The sequence below is a fragment of the Lynx rufus genome, unplaced genomic scaffold (assembly GCF_022079265.1).
Source record: "Lynx rufus isolate CCGP_SWC_20201006 ecotype Redwood Valley unplaced genomic scaffold, mLynRuf1.p SCAF_11, whole genome shotgun sequence".
Lineage (NCBI taxonomy): Eukaryota > Metazoa > Chordata > Mammalia > Carnivora > Felidae > Lynx > Lynx rufus.
Genome location: NW_025814825.1, coordinates 24,300,262 through 24,319,484, shown reverse-complemented (window position 1 = coordinate 24,319,484; position 19,223 = coordinate 24,300,262). Strand labels below are relative to the sequence as shown.

Sequence of the window (19,223 nt, the reverse complement as noted above, 5' to 3'; positions counted from 1 at the left end):
TCCAGCATTATTTATAATAGCCAAGATATGGAAGCAACCCGAGTGTCCACTGATAGACAAATAGGTAAAAAAGATGTGGTATGTGTGTATATATACACACACGTACACGAATATTGAATATTACTCAGTCGTTAAAAAAAAAAAAAAAGATCTTGCCATCTGCAATAACATCAATGGACCTAGAAGGTATTATCCTAGGTGAAATAAATCAGAGAGAAAAGATAAATACCATGATTTCACTTATATGTGGAATTAAAAAAAATTTCTTTAATGTTTATTTATTTTTGAGAGAGAGAGTGAGACAGAGCATGAGTGAGGGAGGGCCAGACAGAGGGAGACACAGAATCAGAAGCAGACTCCAGGCTCTGAGCTGGCAGCACAGAGCCCGACACGGGGATCGAACCACAAACCGTGAGAACATGACCTGAGCCGCAGCAGGACACCCAACTGACTGAGCCACCCAGGCGCCCGATAGGTGGAATTTAAAAAAGAAATGAACAAATAAAGAAACAAACAAAGAAACAAAAAGACTCTTAAATACAGAGAACAAATGAATGGTTGCCAGGGGGATCCAGGTTGGGGGATGGGTGAAATGAATAAAGAGTATTAACAGCTACAAACTTCCAGTTATAAAATAAGTAAGTCACAGAGATGAAAAGTATAGCACAAGGAATATAGTCAATAATACTGTAATGAAGCTTTGGTGACAGATGGGGACTCTATTCACAATGATGAGTACTGAGTAATGTATAAAAATGTTCTATCAAGCAATCCTAAAATTCATATGGAACCACAAAAGACCCCAAATAGCCAAAGTAATTTTGAAGAAGAAGACCAAAGCAGGAGGCATCACAATACCAGACTTTAGCCTCTACTGCAAAGCTGTAATCATCAAGACAGCATGGTATTGGCACAAAAACAGACACATAGACCAAGGGAATAGAATAGAAACCCCAGAACTAGACCCACAAACGTATGGCCAACTAATCTTTGACAAAGCAGGAAAGAATATCCAATGGAAAAAAGACAGTCTCTTTAACAAATGGTGCTGGGAGAACTGGACAGCAACATGCAGAAGATTGAAACTAGACCACTTTCTCACACCATTCACAAAAATAAACTCAAAATGGATAAAGGACCTGAATGTGAGACAGGAAACCATCAAAACCCTAGAGGAGAAAGCAGGAAAAGACCTCTCTGACCTCAGCCGTAGCAATTTCTTACTTGACACATCCCCAAAGGCAAGGGAATTAAAAGCATAAATGAACTATTGGGACCTTATGAAGATAAAAAGCTTCTGCACAGCAAAGGAAACAATCAACAAAACTAAAAGGCAACCAACGGAATGGGAAAAGATATTTGCAAATGACATATCAGACAAAGGGCTAGTATCCAAAATCTATAAAGAGCTCACCAAACTCCACACCCAAAAAACAAATAATCCAGTGAAGAAATGGGCAGAAAACATGAACAGACACTTCTCTAAAGAAGACATCCGGATGGCCAACAGGCACATGAAAAGATGCTCAACGTCGCTCCCTCATCAGGGAAATACAAATCAAAACCACACTCAGATATCACCTCACGCCAGTCAGAGTGGCCAAAATGAACAGATCAGGAGACTATAGATGCTGGAGAGGATGTGGAGAAACGGGAACCCTCTTGCACTGTTGGTGGGAATGCAAATTGGTGCAGCCACTCTGGAAAACAGTGTGGAGGTTCCTCAAAAAATTAAAAATAGACCTACCCTATGACCCAGCAATAGCACTGCTAGGAATTTATCCAAGGGATACAGGAGTACTGATGCATAGGGGCACTTGTACCCCAATGTTTATAGCAGCACTCTCAACAATAGCCAAATTATGGAAAGAGCCTAAATGTCCATCAACTGACTGATGGATAAAGAAATTGTGGTTTATATACACAATGGAGTACTACGTGGCAATGAGAAAGAATGAAATATGGCCCTTTGTAGCAACGTGGATGGAACTGGAGAGTGTGATGCTAAGTGAAATAAGCCATACAGAGAAAGACAGATACCATATGGTTTCACTCTTATGTGGATCCTGAGAAACTTAACAGAAACCCATGGGGGAGGGGAAGAAGAAAAAAAAAAAAAGAGGTTAGAGTGGAAGAGAGCCAAAGCATAAGAGACTCTTAAAAACTGAGAACAAACTGAGGGTTGATGGGCGGTGGGAGGGAGGAGAGGGTGGGTGATGGGTATTGAGGAGGGCACCTTTTGGGATGAGCACTGGGTGTTGTATGGGAACCAATTTGACAATAAACTTCATATATTGAAAAAAATAATAATAAAAATAAAAAAATGTTGTATCAATATGTTTTACACCTGAAACTAATAATAACATTGCTAATTATACTAAAAAAAAAGAAAAGAAAAAAGAAAAGAAAGAAAACCTAGCGAAAAACCCCCCAAAAAACAAAAACAAAGGATACTAGTCTTTTCAACAAGAGATACTAGAAAAACTAGATATCCATATGCAAAAAAAATGACCTTTCACACTGTTCACAAAAATTAATTCAACATGTACCAAAGACCTAAATATGAAATGTAAAACCACAAGATAATAAGGAAGAAACTTCAGGTGATGTTGAGTTTCTACCTTCTTAGAAACAACACAAAAAATACAATCATGAAAGAACAATTATAAACCGGACTGCATAAAATTTAAAAACACCTGTTCTTTGAAAATCACCATTAGGAGACTGAAAAGGCAAGTCACAGACTGGGACAAAATATTTGTAAAATATCTGACAAAGAACTGATATCTAAAATATGCAAAGAACTCTTAAAATTCAACAAGAAAACAAACAACCAAATTTAAAAATGAGCAAAAGTGGAGTACCTGGGGTGGCTTACTTGGTTGAGTGTCGGACTTTGGCTCACATCATGATCGATGTGAGTTCATGAGTTTGAACCCTGCATCGGGCTCTGTGCTGACAGCTCAGAGCCTAGAGCCTGCTTCAGATTTTGTGTCTCCCTCTCTTTCTGCCCCTCCCCCACTCATGCTGGCTCTCTCTCTCTCTCTCTTAAAAATTATTAAATGTTAAAAAAAAATGTTTTTAATGAGTAAAGTTCTAAACAGACATCTCACTGAAGATATACAAATGGCAAATAACTTGTGAACAAATGTTCAACATTATATATCATTTGGCAACTGCAAATGGTTATTAGAATGGTTAAAATCCAAAACAACACCAAATGCTGGTGAGAATGTGTAACAACAGGAGCTTTCACTCACCGCTGGAGAAAACGCAAAATGTACAGCCAATTTGGCAGTTTCTTACTAACCTAAATATCTTACTATATAATTCAGCAAACATGCTTGATATTTACCAAAATGAGTTCAAAACTTACACATGTAAATGGTTAGAGCAGCTTTATTCGTAGTTGCCAAATTTTGGAAGCAATCAAGATATCTTTCAGGAAATGAATGGATAAACAACTGTAGTACATCCAAACAATGGACTATTATTTAGTGATAAAAAGAAATGAGCTATCAAGCCATGAAAAGGCATGGAGGAAATGTAAATGGATATTGCTGAGTGAAAGAAACCAATCTGAAAACACTACATACAACTATATGGCATTCTGGAAAAGGCAAAGCTATGGAGACAGTAAAAAGATCAGTGTTTGCCTTGGTGGGGGTGGGTGGAGAAGAAAGGGATAATACACAGAGAAGATGAGAATTTACGTAAAGTGAATTATTCTGTATGATAAGGTAATGGTAGATACATATCATTATGCATTTGTCAAAGGTCATAGAATGTATACACAAAGAGTGAACCCTAATGTAAACTATGGATTTTAGTTAGTATATCAATATCGATTCATGAACTTTAACAATTAATGCAAGATGTTAATAATAGAGCAAATTGTATAAAAGAAGGTGAGGGAGTAAATGAAAACTCTCTGTGCTTTCTGCTCAATATTTCTAAACCTAATACTTCTCTAAAAAATGAAGTCTATTAATTAAAAGACAGAAGGAAATATGTGCAGAATGGCAGAATAAATATCTCCAAAAACTCCACTCCTCCATAAAAGCACTGAGAACACTGGCAAATTGGTTAAAATCAACTTTTCCAGTAATATAGAAATGCTTGCCACAACCAAGGAGCACTTATTTAAAAAAGAAAAGAAAAAAAAACCCAGTTGAATCTTGGTAAGAACAAGCCTGTGGCATTTTAATTTATTCTATTACTATGCCTATCTGCCCAGTTCTGTGGTAGCTTGGAAAATAAGAGCCTTACAAGCGTAATAGCAGTGACATTCAGCAATCACTGGGAGGAAGAAGTGGGTGGTAAACTGGGTTTGGAATTCTTTCAAAAGCACCATTTCCAGAAAATAGTTACTATTTGACCTAACACCCTCCTAGAAAAGGCTCATTCTCAGCTGTTGTTTCATTTGAACTAATTTGGAGACTCTCAGTGGGAACAGCCTTATCTCTAATACATTTGTTGAAAAAAATCCGTGCGACTGCTTAAAATTTCAACCTGCCTGAAATGGCAATGATCAAAAAAACTTTAAAGAAAAACCTGAGGAATGAGATGTCCACAGGAGGCTCTGAAATACCCCCAACATATTCTTGGACATAGAGAAGGCCATACACCTGTGTAGGGCTCTGTGCATGCCAAGGAAATACCTGAGAAGAACTTAACCTCTCATCTTTGGCTCTCCTTGAGTCTCTGAGCAAAAAGAAGGAAATGAAGGTTAAAGCAGAGCTACAAACTGCTTACCAGGTTGTTGAAAGCATCCACACACACACACACACACACACACACACACACACACACACTGTTGTAAAAGGCTGCGATACTTAATGGTTCAGGGCATTAAAAAAAAATGCTTCTAATCATTAGCTTGACAAACTCCAAAATATAATAAAGAGACACATCATAAACTGTCAAAAACTAGAAAAAAAAAAGAAAAAAAGTGAGAATCCTAAACAAAGCAAGAAAAATAAAAATAGGATTCATCATGTAGAAGACAAGCTCAGTAAGATTAACAGCTGATTTTTGATCAGAAAGCATGAGAGTCAAAATGTTAAAAGATTATCAACCAAGAATTCTATATCCAGCAAAATTAGCCTTCAAAATTCAGGAGAAATTAAAACATCATCATATAAACAAAAACTGAGAAAATGTGTTGCTATTAGACCTTCCCTACAAGATAAATTCAAGTTGGACTTTAATTACTTCCTCCTTATTAATGGACAGAAGAAAAAGTCAGCAAAGAAATAGAAGACTTGAATACTACATACTAACAAAATTCAATAGATGTCTACAGAACATCTATAGAAATTAAATTAGTAGTCAAAAACCTTCCACAAAGAAAATCCCAAGCCCAAAATACAAATCAAAACCACAATGAAATACCACCTCACACCAGTCAAATGGCTAAAATTAACAACTCAGGCAACAAGATGTTGGCGAGGACTCAGAGAAAGAGGAACCCTTTTGCACTGCTTGTGGGAATAAATACTGGTGCAGCCACTCTGGAAAACAGTGTATGGAGGTTCTTCAAAAAATTAAAAATAGAATTACCCTACAACCCAGCAATTGCCCTACTAGGTACATATCCAAAGGATACAGGTGTGTTGTTTCAAAGGCACACATGCACCTCAATATTTATAGCAGTGCTATTGACAACAACCAAAGTATGGAAAGAGCCCAAATGTCCATCAACAGATGAATGAATAAAGATGTCGTATACACACACACACTTGCACGCACACACACACATGCACGCATGCACACACACACACACACACACATATACACACACACACACAATGAAATATTACTTGGAGATCAAAAGAATGAAATCTTGGCATTTGCAACAACATGGATGGAACCTGAGTATATTATGCTAAGCAAAATTTGTCAGAGAAAGACAAATATCATATGATTTCACTAATATGTGGAATTTAAGATAAAAAACAGATGAACATAGGGGAAGGGAAACAAAAATAATATAAAAACAGGGAGGGGGACAAAACATAAAAGACTCTTCAATATAGAAAACAAACTGAGGGCTGCTGGAGGGGTTGCAGGTGGGGGCATGGGCTAAATAAGCAAGGGGCATTAAGGAGGACACTTTTTGGGATGAGCACTGGGTGTCATATGTAGGGGATGAATCACTGGATTCTATGCCTGAAATCATTATTGCAGTATATGTTAACTAATTTAGATGTAAATTTAAAAATAAATAATAAAAAAGAAAGAAGAGAAGAGCCCAAGCCCAAATAACTGCACTGGTGAATCCTACAAGTTCTTCCAAAAATAGAAATTAAAGAAACACTTCCCTTTTCAATCTATGTGACCATAATACCAAAACCAGACAAAGACATTTAAAAAAAAGAAAGAAAGAAAGAAACTATAGACTGATATTTATTATGAATATACACACAAAAATCTTCAACGCAATACTAGCAAACTGAATCTAGCAACACATAAAATGATTACATACCATGACCAAGTAGGATTTATCCAAGAAAGGTAAAGTTGGTTCAACATATGTAAATCAGTCAATGTCATACACCACATTAAGAGAATGAGGGCCAAAAAATTATCTCAATACTCACAGAAATAGTATTTGACAAAATCTAACACCCTTTCATGATAAAAACACTCAACAAAATATGATTAGAAGTTCCTCAACCTGATAAAGACTGTGAAAAAGCAGAGCTAACATCATACATAACAGTGAAAGGCTGAATGCTTTATCCTTAATATTAGAAAGGCACAAATGTTTGCTCTCACCAGTCCTATTCAACACTGCATTGTAGGTTCTAGCCATAGAAATTATGCAGGAGGAAAAAAAAAAAGTACCTAGATGGAAAGAAAAATATCTATCTCTGATGACATGATCTTATACAGAGAGAATCCTAAGGAACTAAGGGTTCAGGGGGTTATATGAACCATATACATGAACACTGGAGACAGTCAGGATTGTAGCAAAGTTTACAATGAAGAGGGAAAATGAGCCAATGGCCAAGATTTTGTGAGGCAGGGGTAGGGACCAATAAGGAGGGGTTGATACAGCCAAATGCTCTAAGTCTCAAAGTAATAACAGTGAAGAATACTTTATTTAGAAACAAATGAGGAGTGAAGACAAAGACCCCACTTCTAAACAGTAAAGTACTAGAGTGACTGGAAAATAAGAATCCTTCATATAAAAACACTACTAGGGAATTAGTACATTTAGGAAAGAGTTAGATTTAAGTTACAATCAGAATGTGAGCAAAGAGGTCAAGAATGTGAGTTGGTTAGGATGTGAAAGAATTCCATATAGCATAGTGGAAGGTGTAGGCAAAGAAGGAGGTTGGGGAGAAACAGTAGTGAAAGCTTAGGCCAGATAAGGAGAGGAGAGCATAGTATTATGAAAAAAAAAAAAAAAAAAAAACATAAAGGAAACTGGTCAGTGGTTCTGAACCACTGAATTGCAGATAAGACAATTCCTATAATTACAGTCCCCTGTAAAACAGATTAAGGCATAATTAAAAAAAAAGACAATGAGGAGAATTAAAGGACAGACAGGAAAAGGAATCCTCAAGAAGTTATGGAATGGTAGAGACACTTTTACACATGTAATGTTAAAAAAGCCCTGGGGTTAGGTACATCCAAACTTTTTCAAATCAAGGCATAGAGAGAAAATAATAGTTTTAAGATATGCTGGAGAATCAGGCTTGTCTTGAGTGAGGTTTCTCTCTTTACCACCCATCTCCTAATGAGCTCTAGGGGATCTAGATGTTCCAAACCCACACAGCCACTCTAAAACCTGGAGGGATCAATAAACTATAACTATTTATGACAAACTAGGGTGCCCACTTCTTGGGAAGTTCTGTGCTAAATGAGTCAAATTAGCAACCCCCAAGAATATGGTGCATTTCTCTCTCCTCCCTGAGAATCACCAGTGTGGATGATCCACAAATCACTACTCCCTCTAAATACACTGTATAAAAGGGATCTGTGGTCATATGTTTTGGGAAATGGCTACATATTCTTTTACCACATTTTGCAAAATCATAGTACTGTATTTATATATTTAAGGCGCTGTGGAGCAAACTATTTTTTAAAAAACTTTATTCATTTCCTACTCATTTGATCAGAGAATCGCTTTTCTATGCCTATTAATATCCAGGAATATTGTTTTTGGAAAACGATATCTTTTCTGAAAGATGACTAATCAGCCTCAGTTTGATCATTTCCAGGGACACAGATTACTACTTCCATCCAGGTAATTCATTCCATTTGGGACAGTCTGATTAATAATCCTATTTCAAGATAAAATTTGCCATCTTTTACCTTAAAATAAAGAATTTTGCCTTTAGAGTTAGAGATCACATCTATCCATTCCTACAAATGACCTAGAAACAAACTCATAGTAGTTCTCTGAAAATGCCACATTACTCACACATGGTTTTACACGCTATTTTTTCCATCTGAACACTCATCTTTCTCCTATAGAAACCACTCCTCTGCAATCTCTATAATCAATATTACCAGTTCAATAGTAACTTCCTTTTACACACAACTACCCTAGACAAAAACCAGTTGCTACATGCTTCTGGAATCCTATATAAATCACTTTCTTAAAACAACCATCATCCTTGTACTGCACAAATACTATTATATTATAACAAAGACAAATATTATAACTGCCTACATACCTGTCTCTCCCACAGACTCAACATCTAAGAAGTTTTTACTAACTAAACTTTGTATGGGATGGAGGAGGCACATGAACCTTCTACCTAACCAATAACTAACTGCAATGACTCCAACTAAGCTCATGTACTGCATAATGGTTTTTACCATCCCCAAAACAATGTTCCAAGAAGCCATTACCAATCCACAGCTATCACCTCTCACACTCTCTCCAAATTCATCCTCCAGCTTGAGAATTTAGCACAGAATTCAACATAGGTTCTCGATGAATATTTATTAAAGGGATGAATAAATCTTATCAGAAGTATAAGCAATGGTTCACATTTTAGTTAGGCTTCTAAATTTTCATAAGTTGACCTTAACTTTACCTTCTTATAAACGAACCATCAAAGATGAGGGAAGCATAATCTTACCAACCATGACTGTCTTTACATCATATTCTTGCCTGACAATAATAACTCTCCAATGTCCATTCCTTATCAAAAGCCTAGCTATAAGAAACAACAGCCAAAATAATGCCTGGAAAGATACATACTCCATGCATTCTTCTAGATCTTCTAAATTTTATCCTTGCATTTAATCATACCAACAGAAGAATCTTTGGTTAAACTTCATTATTTCATGACCCACTGAAGAACTCCCTTTTCTCACTTGGTCTAGACTTATTTGTAGCTTACGATGAAGAACATAAGTAAGAAAGGGACTTAAGGAATTTGTCATTACTTTTACTTTGGGAAGCTGTCTGAGACCTGTCCTCTATATCACAAGGTACTTCCCTTATAAGAACTCATGCAAAGCAACTTCTTTCAGGTTTGTGTCTCATGAAAGCAAGTCAATTCAGGAGAAATACATCCTTTATCTTATGTATACTGTAAATCTTGCAATGGATAAAGTTATGTTCTTTGCTTTTGCTGCCTTCTTTTTTAAATTTTTTAATGTTTATTTATTTTGAGAGAGAGAGACAAGAGCGTGAGCAGGGGAGGGGCAGAGAGACAGGGAGACACAGAATCAGAAGCAGGCCCCAGGCTCTAGAGATCATGACCTGAGCTGAAGTCGGATGCTCAACTGACTGAGCCACCCAGGTGTCCCAGCTTTTACTGCTTCTTAAAGCCAAATTTTTTTTGTTCAAGAACTATATGGGGCCATACATTTTCCTTCCATAGTTTCTTCATCCAATTTTACTATCTGTATTGTAAATGCACCCCAAAATGATCTCAAATCCCTAGTGGAATGAGATGGGAAAGTGAAAAGAGAAAAAATAATAACTACCATCACTGGGTGTCTACCGTAAACCATATACTGCTCAAAGCACTTTTGTGCCTAATCCTTGAACACTGAGAGAAAGGTATTATTAACTGTTTTACAGATGATAAACTGGAGTGGAGAAGGTTTAAATAAATTACCTAAACTCACAAAGCTAATTTGTGTCAGGCCAGAGTTTGATCCCAGGTTTGACTGACTACAAAAGCCGTATTACATATAAACTCTGATCAAATTAAAGATTATACTATGCTTCAAAAAGAAAAAGAATTTTAGCATTGTACAGTATCTTCCTCTGCTTCTAATAGTACTTGAGGAATTTTTAAGTTTTAATTTATTATATAAGCAAAAGTAACAAATCACTTGGCACTAACTTTAAACATTATTTTTAAAATAATTAGCTTAAAGTTTTCAACATTTAATCATTCCCAAATGAGAAATAGAAAATAACATCAAACAAAGTCCAAATAGCAGACATTAAGTAAAATATTTTTATATACAGTAAAGCTAATGAAAGAATTAAGACATATTATTCCAATTAGTACCACATATAACTTGAAATATGTTTTGGTGCCTCTAAAAACCAGATTAAAAAATAGTTTTTGGGGCAGGGGTAAATTATGATTCAAAATTAATCAAAAGATAGGAAATGTAATCTAAATTAGACTCACCTGCTCAAGTCACTTTTTCCATGGTGATGATAGTGGTCAGGATGGCTGAGATGATAATGCTCCTGTCCACTCCACCTCTGGGGTGGCCTTTTCCAAAATCCTTCCTGAGACTGCCGAACATTTCTGTCTGACCGGTCAAAACGGTTCATATTGTCACACTCCACTAGATAGATTCAAAAGCAAAACACTATAAACATGTACACATTCTGTAAAAGTTAACTACTTATGACTTGATAATTAAATGCTGCTGAGAATATAAAAATGATATTCTAAAAATACCAGCCATTTATATTATCTAATCACAAAATCAAGATTTCCAGAAGAAAAATAACCAGTTCTTTTGATGAAAACTTTATAGTATTCAAATTGAAGTACATTGTAAAACTTTCGTATCACAGGCAGTTAAGTAACAGTGTTTTCAAACAAGCATATTATCCTTGTTATCAACATTATACATTTTAAACACCAGCAATCAGTTTTAAGAGGTTTTTCATCATTATCACTAGCTGGTTCTGACTTCAGAATGAAAATGGTCAGACAAAGTAAATTTCTAGTAGAGAATTCGTTCTCCAAAATGAATGCCACAATTAACTTTCACTGGTTTCAAGAAGCACAAATTAAGTTTTTATCACAAATGAATAGTATTTTTTTAAATTAGCTCACAATTTTAGAAAGTAAGACACTTCAATCTGCCTACAGTAGAGATTGTTCAAAAAGTCTAAAATGCCACTGAAAACAAAGCCAGTACTCTTTGCAGCAACAAATAGCACACTCCCTGAAATCCAAATGCCAAAAAACACGAAAAGAATCTCCTTGAAATACCCCAAGCTTCTCCTTCACTTACCCAAAACACTTTTTCCTCACATATCTGAGCACTCACTAGAAGAGTTACTTTGTACAACGGAGACATTGTGTCGCCGGCTGCCTACTCAGACATAGTTGCATACAAGGCACTGACAAACAGGCCTTCCTTCCTGCTCAACTCCCAGCCCTCCCTGTGGGAAGCAAGCCCAGTTTGCCCTGTGACTCCATCTTCGCTCAGTGGTTACATAGCTACTGAGTTAGGACTGTTACTAAAAATACAACTGAACGCTAACCCAAGCCAGGCGCTGGAAAGGTTTCTCTAGTCTGCAAATTATTACATGAGAAAGTTCAAATCCTGAATGCTCAGAATTACTTCATAAAGAAGCTATAGAAATCAATGGAATCCTCAATTTTAAAAAACTCATTCTTTAAATGATTATTTTCACTTAACTCAAACTTGAATTTGAAATATGGAAAGTGTTTCATTACAGTATACCAGATAAAAACAAACTTTCCCACTCCAAAGTAAGTAGTTAAAATAAAGTATAGATGTTCAATTCTCATACACACTAAATTTACTTTAACATATTTCTTCTAAATGCATAATAATTTTGTACAACTTTTTAAAAGGCTTTGAAATTTTGTTTATAATGGTTAGAAAAATCAATTTGGGGGAAAAACTACATATTTTATAGTTTAAAAAATTTTAAGAAAAAATTTGTGAAAGAAGCCTTACATTTGAAATTATTTCAATTTCTTGTCATTTTATTGATATAAATTACAATCTACTTTTTTAAGTTCAATTATAGAAAACCTGACAATTAGATCAATAAAGGCATTGGCGACCATTATAATTAAAAAATCAGGAGTAGAAAATGAGATCAGAAAGGAAAAATTAATTTAAAAATAATCCTAAAAAGGCTCAAAACTGATTTTAGTTCACATTTGTATTATACTCTGAGACTCAGTTAAGCTCATCAAGAATTTCTACATGGCATTAAAATGTTACTTTAGTTGCAGCAATTCTATATAGCTGAGGGATAATCTGTATCTATTTTTAAATGCCCTGAATTCATACTTATTTCAGGCAGATAAAATTCCACTTACTCCCCAAACAAGAAATTCTGTCATAATAAGAACCTGATATGTAATTAGGATATCATCAACAGTGTGCACACAGAGTAACAAGAAGCAAAGGAACGAAACAAACAGGTGAGGAGATGGTGTTAAATACTGTGGGAAAATAAAATGCATAAAATTGATATGCCGCTTTTGTGTCTACTAAAGAGGTTCTTGGTTCAACACACAGACTACAAATGAAAGAACCTTTATTGAAACAAGAACTCAACACAGGCACAATGGCAAATAAACACTGGAAACATATATTTGCCACAACCATAAAAGAGTATTGGTAGAAACTGAGACAGAAGGGCCTAAATTCTCAGATAAATGACTGCTCCAAGACTCTAAGATCCTGCTTATACAGCTGCCCCCTGAACAATGTGTTAGAGGTGCAGGACCCCCTGCACAGTCAAAAATCCATGCATAACTTTTGATTCCCCAAAAACTAAACTACTAATAGCCTACGGTGCATCAGAAGCCTTACCAATAGCACAGTCAATTAACATGTATTTTGTACATTATATGTATTATATACTGTATTCTTACAATACAGTAAGCTAGAAAAAATAAAATGTAAATAAGAAAATCTTAGAAAAAATACATTTACAGTACTGCACTGTATCGAAAAAAGAAAGTTATTAAGAAAATCATAAGGAAGATAAACACATTTGTAGTACTGTACTATTTTTATTGAAAAAACCCACATATAAATGAGCCTGTGCATTTCAAACCTATGTTGTTCAAGGGTCAACTGTACTCCCATCTGAGGCACTCGTCAAACATACGTTTATATACTTTAAAATGTTACTAAGAAGATAATGTGAAATAATATTATAATAATATTATGGTTTCTTAGAGAAGATTAGAGATTCTGACAAAATGAAAGAAATAATATAGCAAAGGAAATGGAAAGCAAACAAAATTGTAAGATGGAGATAAATCAAAACCACTTCCATAGCCAATGAGGGAACAGGACCCAAAGAAAGAAAATAAATCTCTCTGAACATGAAATACCATAGGGTATGATAAGGTAAACTGAAAGGTATCCAACTTTGAAAAATTTTAATCCAGTATGGCAATCACAACTATCCTACACACCAGATTTCACCGTAACTCTGAACTGAGGTCTAGAAAATTAAAAAAAGGCCTTGTGAAAGGGGGTTTCCAGCTCCAGAAGTAAAAGGCAGAAGACTTTAGTTCTTTTACTGTGAGTAGGAGACAGATAACATCAGGACCTTTACCCTTTGGAGAGGGAAAGAGGATCTAATATAGATAGCTAAATGAAACATATGGGACGTGGGGATGCCTAGCTCAACTACTCATCATACTCATTTCTTCTGATTTTATAAAAGGAACAAAATATAACACCAAAAGCAACCTAGATTATTTCTCTGATTACTTAAAGTCATAATGGATGACACAAATAGTATTTGTACCTGTGAGTAACAACTGGCTATGAAGATGGCAGGAAGAAATTACACATTACAAAGGATAGAAAGAATGTGCTTTGCAGGAGGTTTTACAATCTGATCAGAAAAGCTCTGAATCTGAAAGAAGAAAAGCTCATGTAAAAAAAAAAAAAATCACGAACCTTGTTATTACTAAACACAATTACTACTGAAAAAGAAAGATCAATCTCCAGAAGAAAATATGATAATTGGAAAGTGATCAAGGACAATACTCTAGAACTCATATGACTATATCTTTTAGGAAATATAACACGGAATAAGTGCAATTTAATAGGCACCATAACTCGGTGGAGTGGGGTTCAGGAAGTAATTAGAAAGGCATCTTTTTCAACAGAGAAAAGTTTAAAAACAGAAGCACACGGAACAAGATATACACTATGGGAACGTCACAAACCTGAGGGTTTATACCAAAACTGTGCCAAATGCTAGGCTTTAATCTGTAGACAATGTGTGACCATCAGATGTTCCAGAGCGAAATAATAAAGCAACACGATTGTGTTTTTGATACAACCTGAACGGTTAATTTAAGAAACACTTTAGGGGGCGCCTGGGTGGCTCGGTCAGTTGGGCATCCGACTTCGGCTCAGGTCATGATCTCACAGTTTGTGAGTTTGAGCCCCGTGTCAGGCTCTGTGCTGACAGCTCAGAGCCTGGAGCCTGCTTCGGATTCTGTGTCTCCCCCTCTCCCCTGCTCCCACTCTATGTCTCTCTCTCAATAATAAATAAATGTTAAAAAATTAAAAAAAAAAAAGAAACACTTTTGAACAAAAAAAAGCACGTCTCAAATACTCAGTGGTCTGCCAAAAGAAAGTCAGATCCAAATTGATTCCTTGATGAAAGTAAAATAAAAATGCAAAACAATTAAAACAATTCTTTTAGATCCTTCCTAACTGCAACTGAAACCTAAAGTCCTTTCTCATTTTATTCCTCTTCTCTCATTCTATGGTCCTCCTCTGACCCATCTCTCCCTTGACCTGTTTCCCTACCCTAAAGCTGGCCAGAAACCTCAAAGGCTCAACACCTCTTAAAGTTAAATCTCCTTCAGAAGAGGGAAAATCCCATAAGGCTGATTTTAAACCAGGTCAGGTCCCTAAGCTGAAAGTCATGGCTGGATGTTTTCTAAGGTCTAAACAAGATTGGGAGAAATTTGCAGAGGAATTTAGAAAAGTTTTAGAATTGATAATCTAGGGCTCCTAGATCTATTACCCATTAGTTCATACATTAAAGGGAACCCCAGTTGCAAAAATAGAATGGAAAAGGCACAGCGTGAAAAATCTGAAAGTCACGTGATTTAAGAACCCATGACTGTGTAGAAAACAGTTTTCATGGACTCTCCTAGGATCTGAAAGTTAAACTGACAAGACAGATTAATGGAAGGAAAGCATACAAATGTATTTAATATAATATGTGACACGGCAGGCTTCAGAAGGAAAGACAGACCCAAAGAAACAGGTCTGTGTTGATGTAGAGTGGACAGTCATGGAGGAATATGACAGTTAAAGAGTATGAGGTAACTGTAGTAAACTGGGGGAAACTTGGGCAAGTCCTATTTGTTAGGATTCTTCTTGGCATCCCTAGAATTAAGAATGGTGCCTTTTCTCTGGTACAGGGGAGCACCTCTCACATGAAGGTTTTATGACCTGTTTCAGGGAAGGAGGATGAGGGGCAGAAATGAGGAGAGGGACTTCCCTGCCTCTGCCATTTACTCAAACTCATTGGGCTTAAAATGTTCAGTATGCCAAGGTGCCATATTTTGGGGTACTGTGTAACTGAACTCCATCAAGTACACAGAAAACCAGAAGAGGTCACAAGAGGCCTTGCAGAGGCTGTCAACAAAGTCTTCTCTGTGAACACAGATTGGGCTCTGATTCAATTCTGTAAGGAAATAAAGGATAAATCCACTGCCGACTTCAAGAATAGACTAACACGTTTAGATAGCATTTGGAGATAGTTTCTGAAAGAGATATAACCCAGTCTCTCTTCTTACTTTCTGTGAAAAAAAGGCAGAAATAGGATAAGTATAGCCTCATTGCCAGGCGTCTAATGCTTAGAAAGAGCCCTGGAAAAAAGCAGAATAAGACTCAGAATAAAATTATGTCCTTCATATATAACAACTAGATGCTTCCACCACAGCCAACTAAACACGAGAGGAAGAAGTCTCTTAGTACACTTATAGATACTATTAACAGCAGGGCATTGGAAAAACAAGTATCCTGCATCACCTAAGAAATAAAAGAGGAAAAATAAAATGGGTGATTAATCAAAGTGTTCTGAAGGGAAAATCAAGTACCCAATTTCCAGTTTTACCCTTGAACTCAAAAGATAATTTTCTCGAAATATTAAAAGAAAATCTTGCAGATGTTTTATTGCTACAGGCACTACAATATCAACCTTAAACCCTACTGTTGTTATATCATCTCTCCCTCAGTGTCATCAAAAAACTCAGGTGTGGATATTTCCAATACCTCTCAGGTCCCAAATCCTAGCCCATAACTATCCAAGAAACACTGGACCAACAAGCATTCTTCCTCCTCTGTGTTATCACATATGACACCTAATAGGTCATGATTTACTACACAAGTGTAATTGCCAGATAAATATTCTCCTCATGGCCTCTTCCTTGAAATCCCAGAAGATCCCTTATTCATAATACAGTAATAGCAAGCTTGTGTCCAAAATCAAACCCAAAGTAAAGATCTCAACAAGGTCTCAGTCTTTTTGTTGGTAAAAATTCCACTGATACTGGCAGAATTAGCGATGCTGAACTCACCAGGCTTCAGAGTTACCCATTCATACATGCAAATTCATACACCCAAATCTGCATAACAGCCACAAAACCCAGAAGCTAAAGGGAATAAAAATCAATAGTCAAAAGTATATTAGAAGACTCCTTTATACCTTATACCAGTCCTTATAACATTCCTATCCTCTTCCCAATCAAAAAAACTCAGGTGGGTGGGTATAGTCATCCAGGAACTCAGAACTATAAAGAGAACAGTCATTCCTTAATACCTAGGAGTACCAAATGGAGTACTATTTTATGTTTAGTGCCTTTGAAGGCTACATATTTTAGACCTATATTCTGTTTCTTCAGTGTTCCGTTAGCTCAAAACAGTCAATACCTGTTTGCCATCTCCTAGAAAATCTACAATATGAGATGTTATACCTCAGAAGTTCCCTCCTACTTTTCACAAGTCCCCAACCCAAGATCTCAAAGACTTTAAATTTCCCTGTGATTCTAATTTTACCTAATATGAAGATAACTTTGTTGTCCTCTAAAGATGAAGGAGGCTCTAAGACTGATTCCTTTAGCTCAGAGAGGATATAAAGTTTTCAAAGAAAAGTTGTTAAAATTCTGTCAAAAAATGCATTATCTAGGATGTGATTTATTCCAAGGAAGTATATCACTCACTCCTCACAACAAGCCTTTAAAACTTCACATGAAATCTCCTGGATCATTGTCTCAGTTCTCCCCCATAATTTTCAATGGTTTGTCAAGACCCTAAGAGATATTACATGCACATTTCTGCTCGGCTGTTGTCCTTCTGCCATGTGCCACGAGAGCAACCTGCTCCAGGTAATCCTGGTCTTGAAGAAACAAGGAGTAGACGCGAACTCAGTCCCACAGTCTGAGCTGTCCCAGCTAATCCATGAATAAGGAAAACAAATGTTTATTTTGAAAGTCACCAAAATTCTGAGATTGTTACACAACATCCTGGGAGCATGGGGGGGGGGGGGGGAGGGGGAGTCTGAACAATGTGACAACTGTGAGCTCCTAGTGCCCTCAATAGCACCATATCCCTGTACTTTTCTAGCATCACATATAAAAAGGACTTCACCACCGTGTTTGGTTCATCTCTGGCCTCTGGGAGGCCTGAGAGACTATGCAAATGTTGACTGACAGGGAATCCACAGATCTTCTGGAGCCATTCCTCCATCCAGAAGGAGTATTCCCATTTCAACCCTTGCCCCAGGAGCTTTCTTAGGCTCATCTCTGATTCTAGATCAGACCTTAAGATAGAAAATCCTAAGATATTAAGTCAGTGGGAGCAAGAGTACCCAGGCCTCTCTTGCATATGGATTGTCTAAATCCCCACATTAGCAGTTGGGATCCAGAGAGGAAGAGTGTGGATTTGAGAGTAAAAAAGGTGGAATGATTCATCTGGAAGGTCACCATTTGCCCACAATTAATCTTTCTAAAATTTTCAGAATTGATGTTTTAAAAATATTTACCAACTTAATGAGTTTTACCACTATTTCACAAGGCAAATGATATGTTTCTCTAAATGTATTTCTTCTTAAAATTAAAACGAAATTAAAGGGAAAAAAGCTAGATATGTACACAAGGAAAAAAAGGACAAATCCTATCTACCACTTAGTTCATGGTATATACATACAATTTTATTGGATCATACAGAATTATATCTAAGATGTACAAAATCAGGTTTCAAAGAATAAAATAAATTTGCAAATTAATCAATCTATTTAACATCACTTAAGAATGATTCTCAGTCTGAAAAGTCTTCCTCCATTGGGATTAGGAAGTCCGTATATAACAAATATTAAATTGGCCAAAGTCAAGCAGCTCAACTACATATGCCTCTGGAAGTTGAATATTGTTCCTACTTACCATTTTCAAGAGGTGCATCCTCAGGCAGATCCACATCAAGCATAAGGTCATCATCCTCAAGGTCACATGATTCAAGATTATTCAGAATATCCTGTGAATAAAAGCAATAAAAAAATGCTATAACCTAGCTCAAAAAATGTATGTCATCATCAGTTTGGGAAACAACACTCTCTGATAGTCTGAATTTACTCAGTGTTTGTGTTGTAAAAATAAATTTTTTAAATAAAATCTAATAAAAAAGATTTAATTGGTTTACTTGTGAAGCTATTTGTAATATCCTTCTCTTACTCTTCCTCCCACCAATAATTTTTTTAATTTATTTTTTAAAACTTACACAATGCTCACTATCTGCAAGATATTGTTCTAAGTACTTTACAAATATTAATTCATTTATTTAATCTTCAAAATAACCTTATGATTTAGTGACTAGTACAATTACAGGAAATAAATGCACAAAGCCAAAACAGGATGCAAACACAGAAGGTCTATTTCCTGAGTCCGTGCTTTTACCAATTTCCCTGATAACATGAATAATCAAAGATGGTAAAGAATCTTCCAAATGTTATTCATATTTGGTGT

At 36.1% G+C, this 19,223-nt stretch overlaps 1 protein-coding gene across 1 annotated transcript in view; it reads right to left on the bottom strand.

The window, feature by feature from the left end:
- CCSER2 (coiled-coil serine rich protein 2) overlaps positions 1-19,223 on the bottom strand; it is a 196,001-nt gene that overhangs the window by 79,919 nt on the left and 96,859 nt on the right. The window contains exons 4-5 of the mRNA XM_047073063.1: positions 18,645-18,735; positions 10,620-10,782 (exon numbers count right to left, since the gene is read on the bottom strand). Of these exons, the coding sequence (XP_046929019.1) occupies positions 10,620-10,782; positions 18,645-18,735 (254 nt within the window). The remainder of the gene's footprint in view (positions 1-10,619; positions 10,783-18,644; positions 18,736-19,223) is intronic.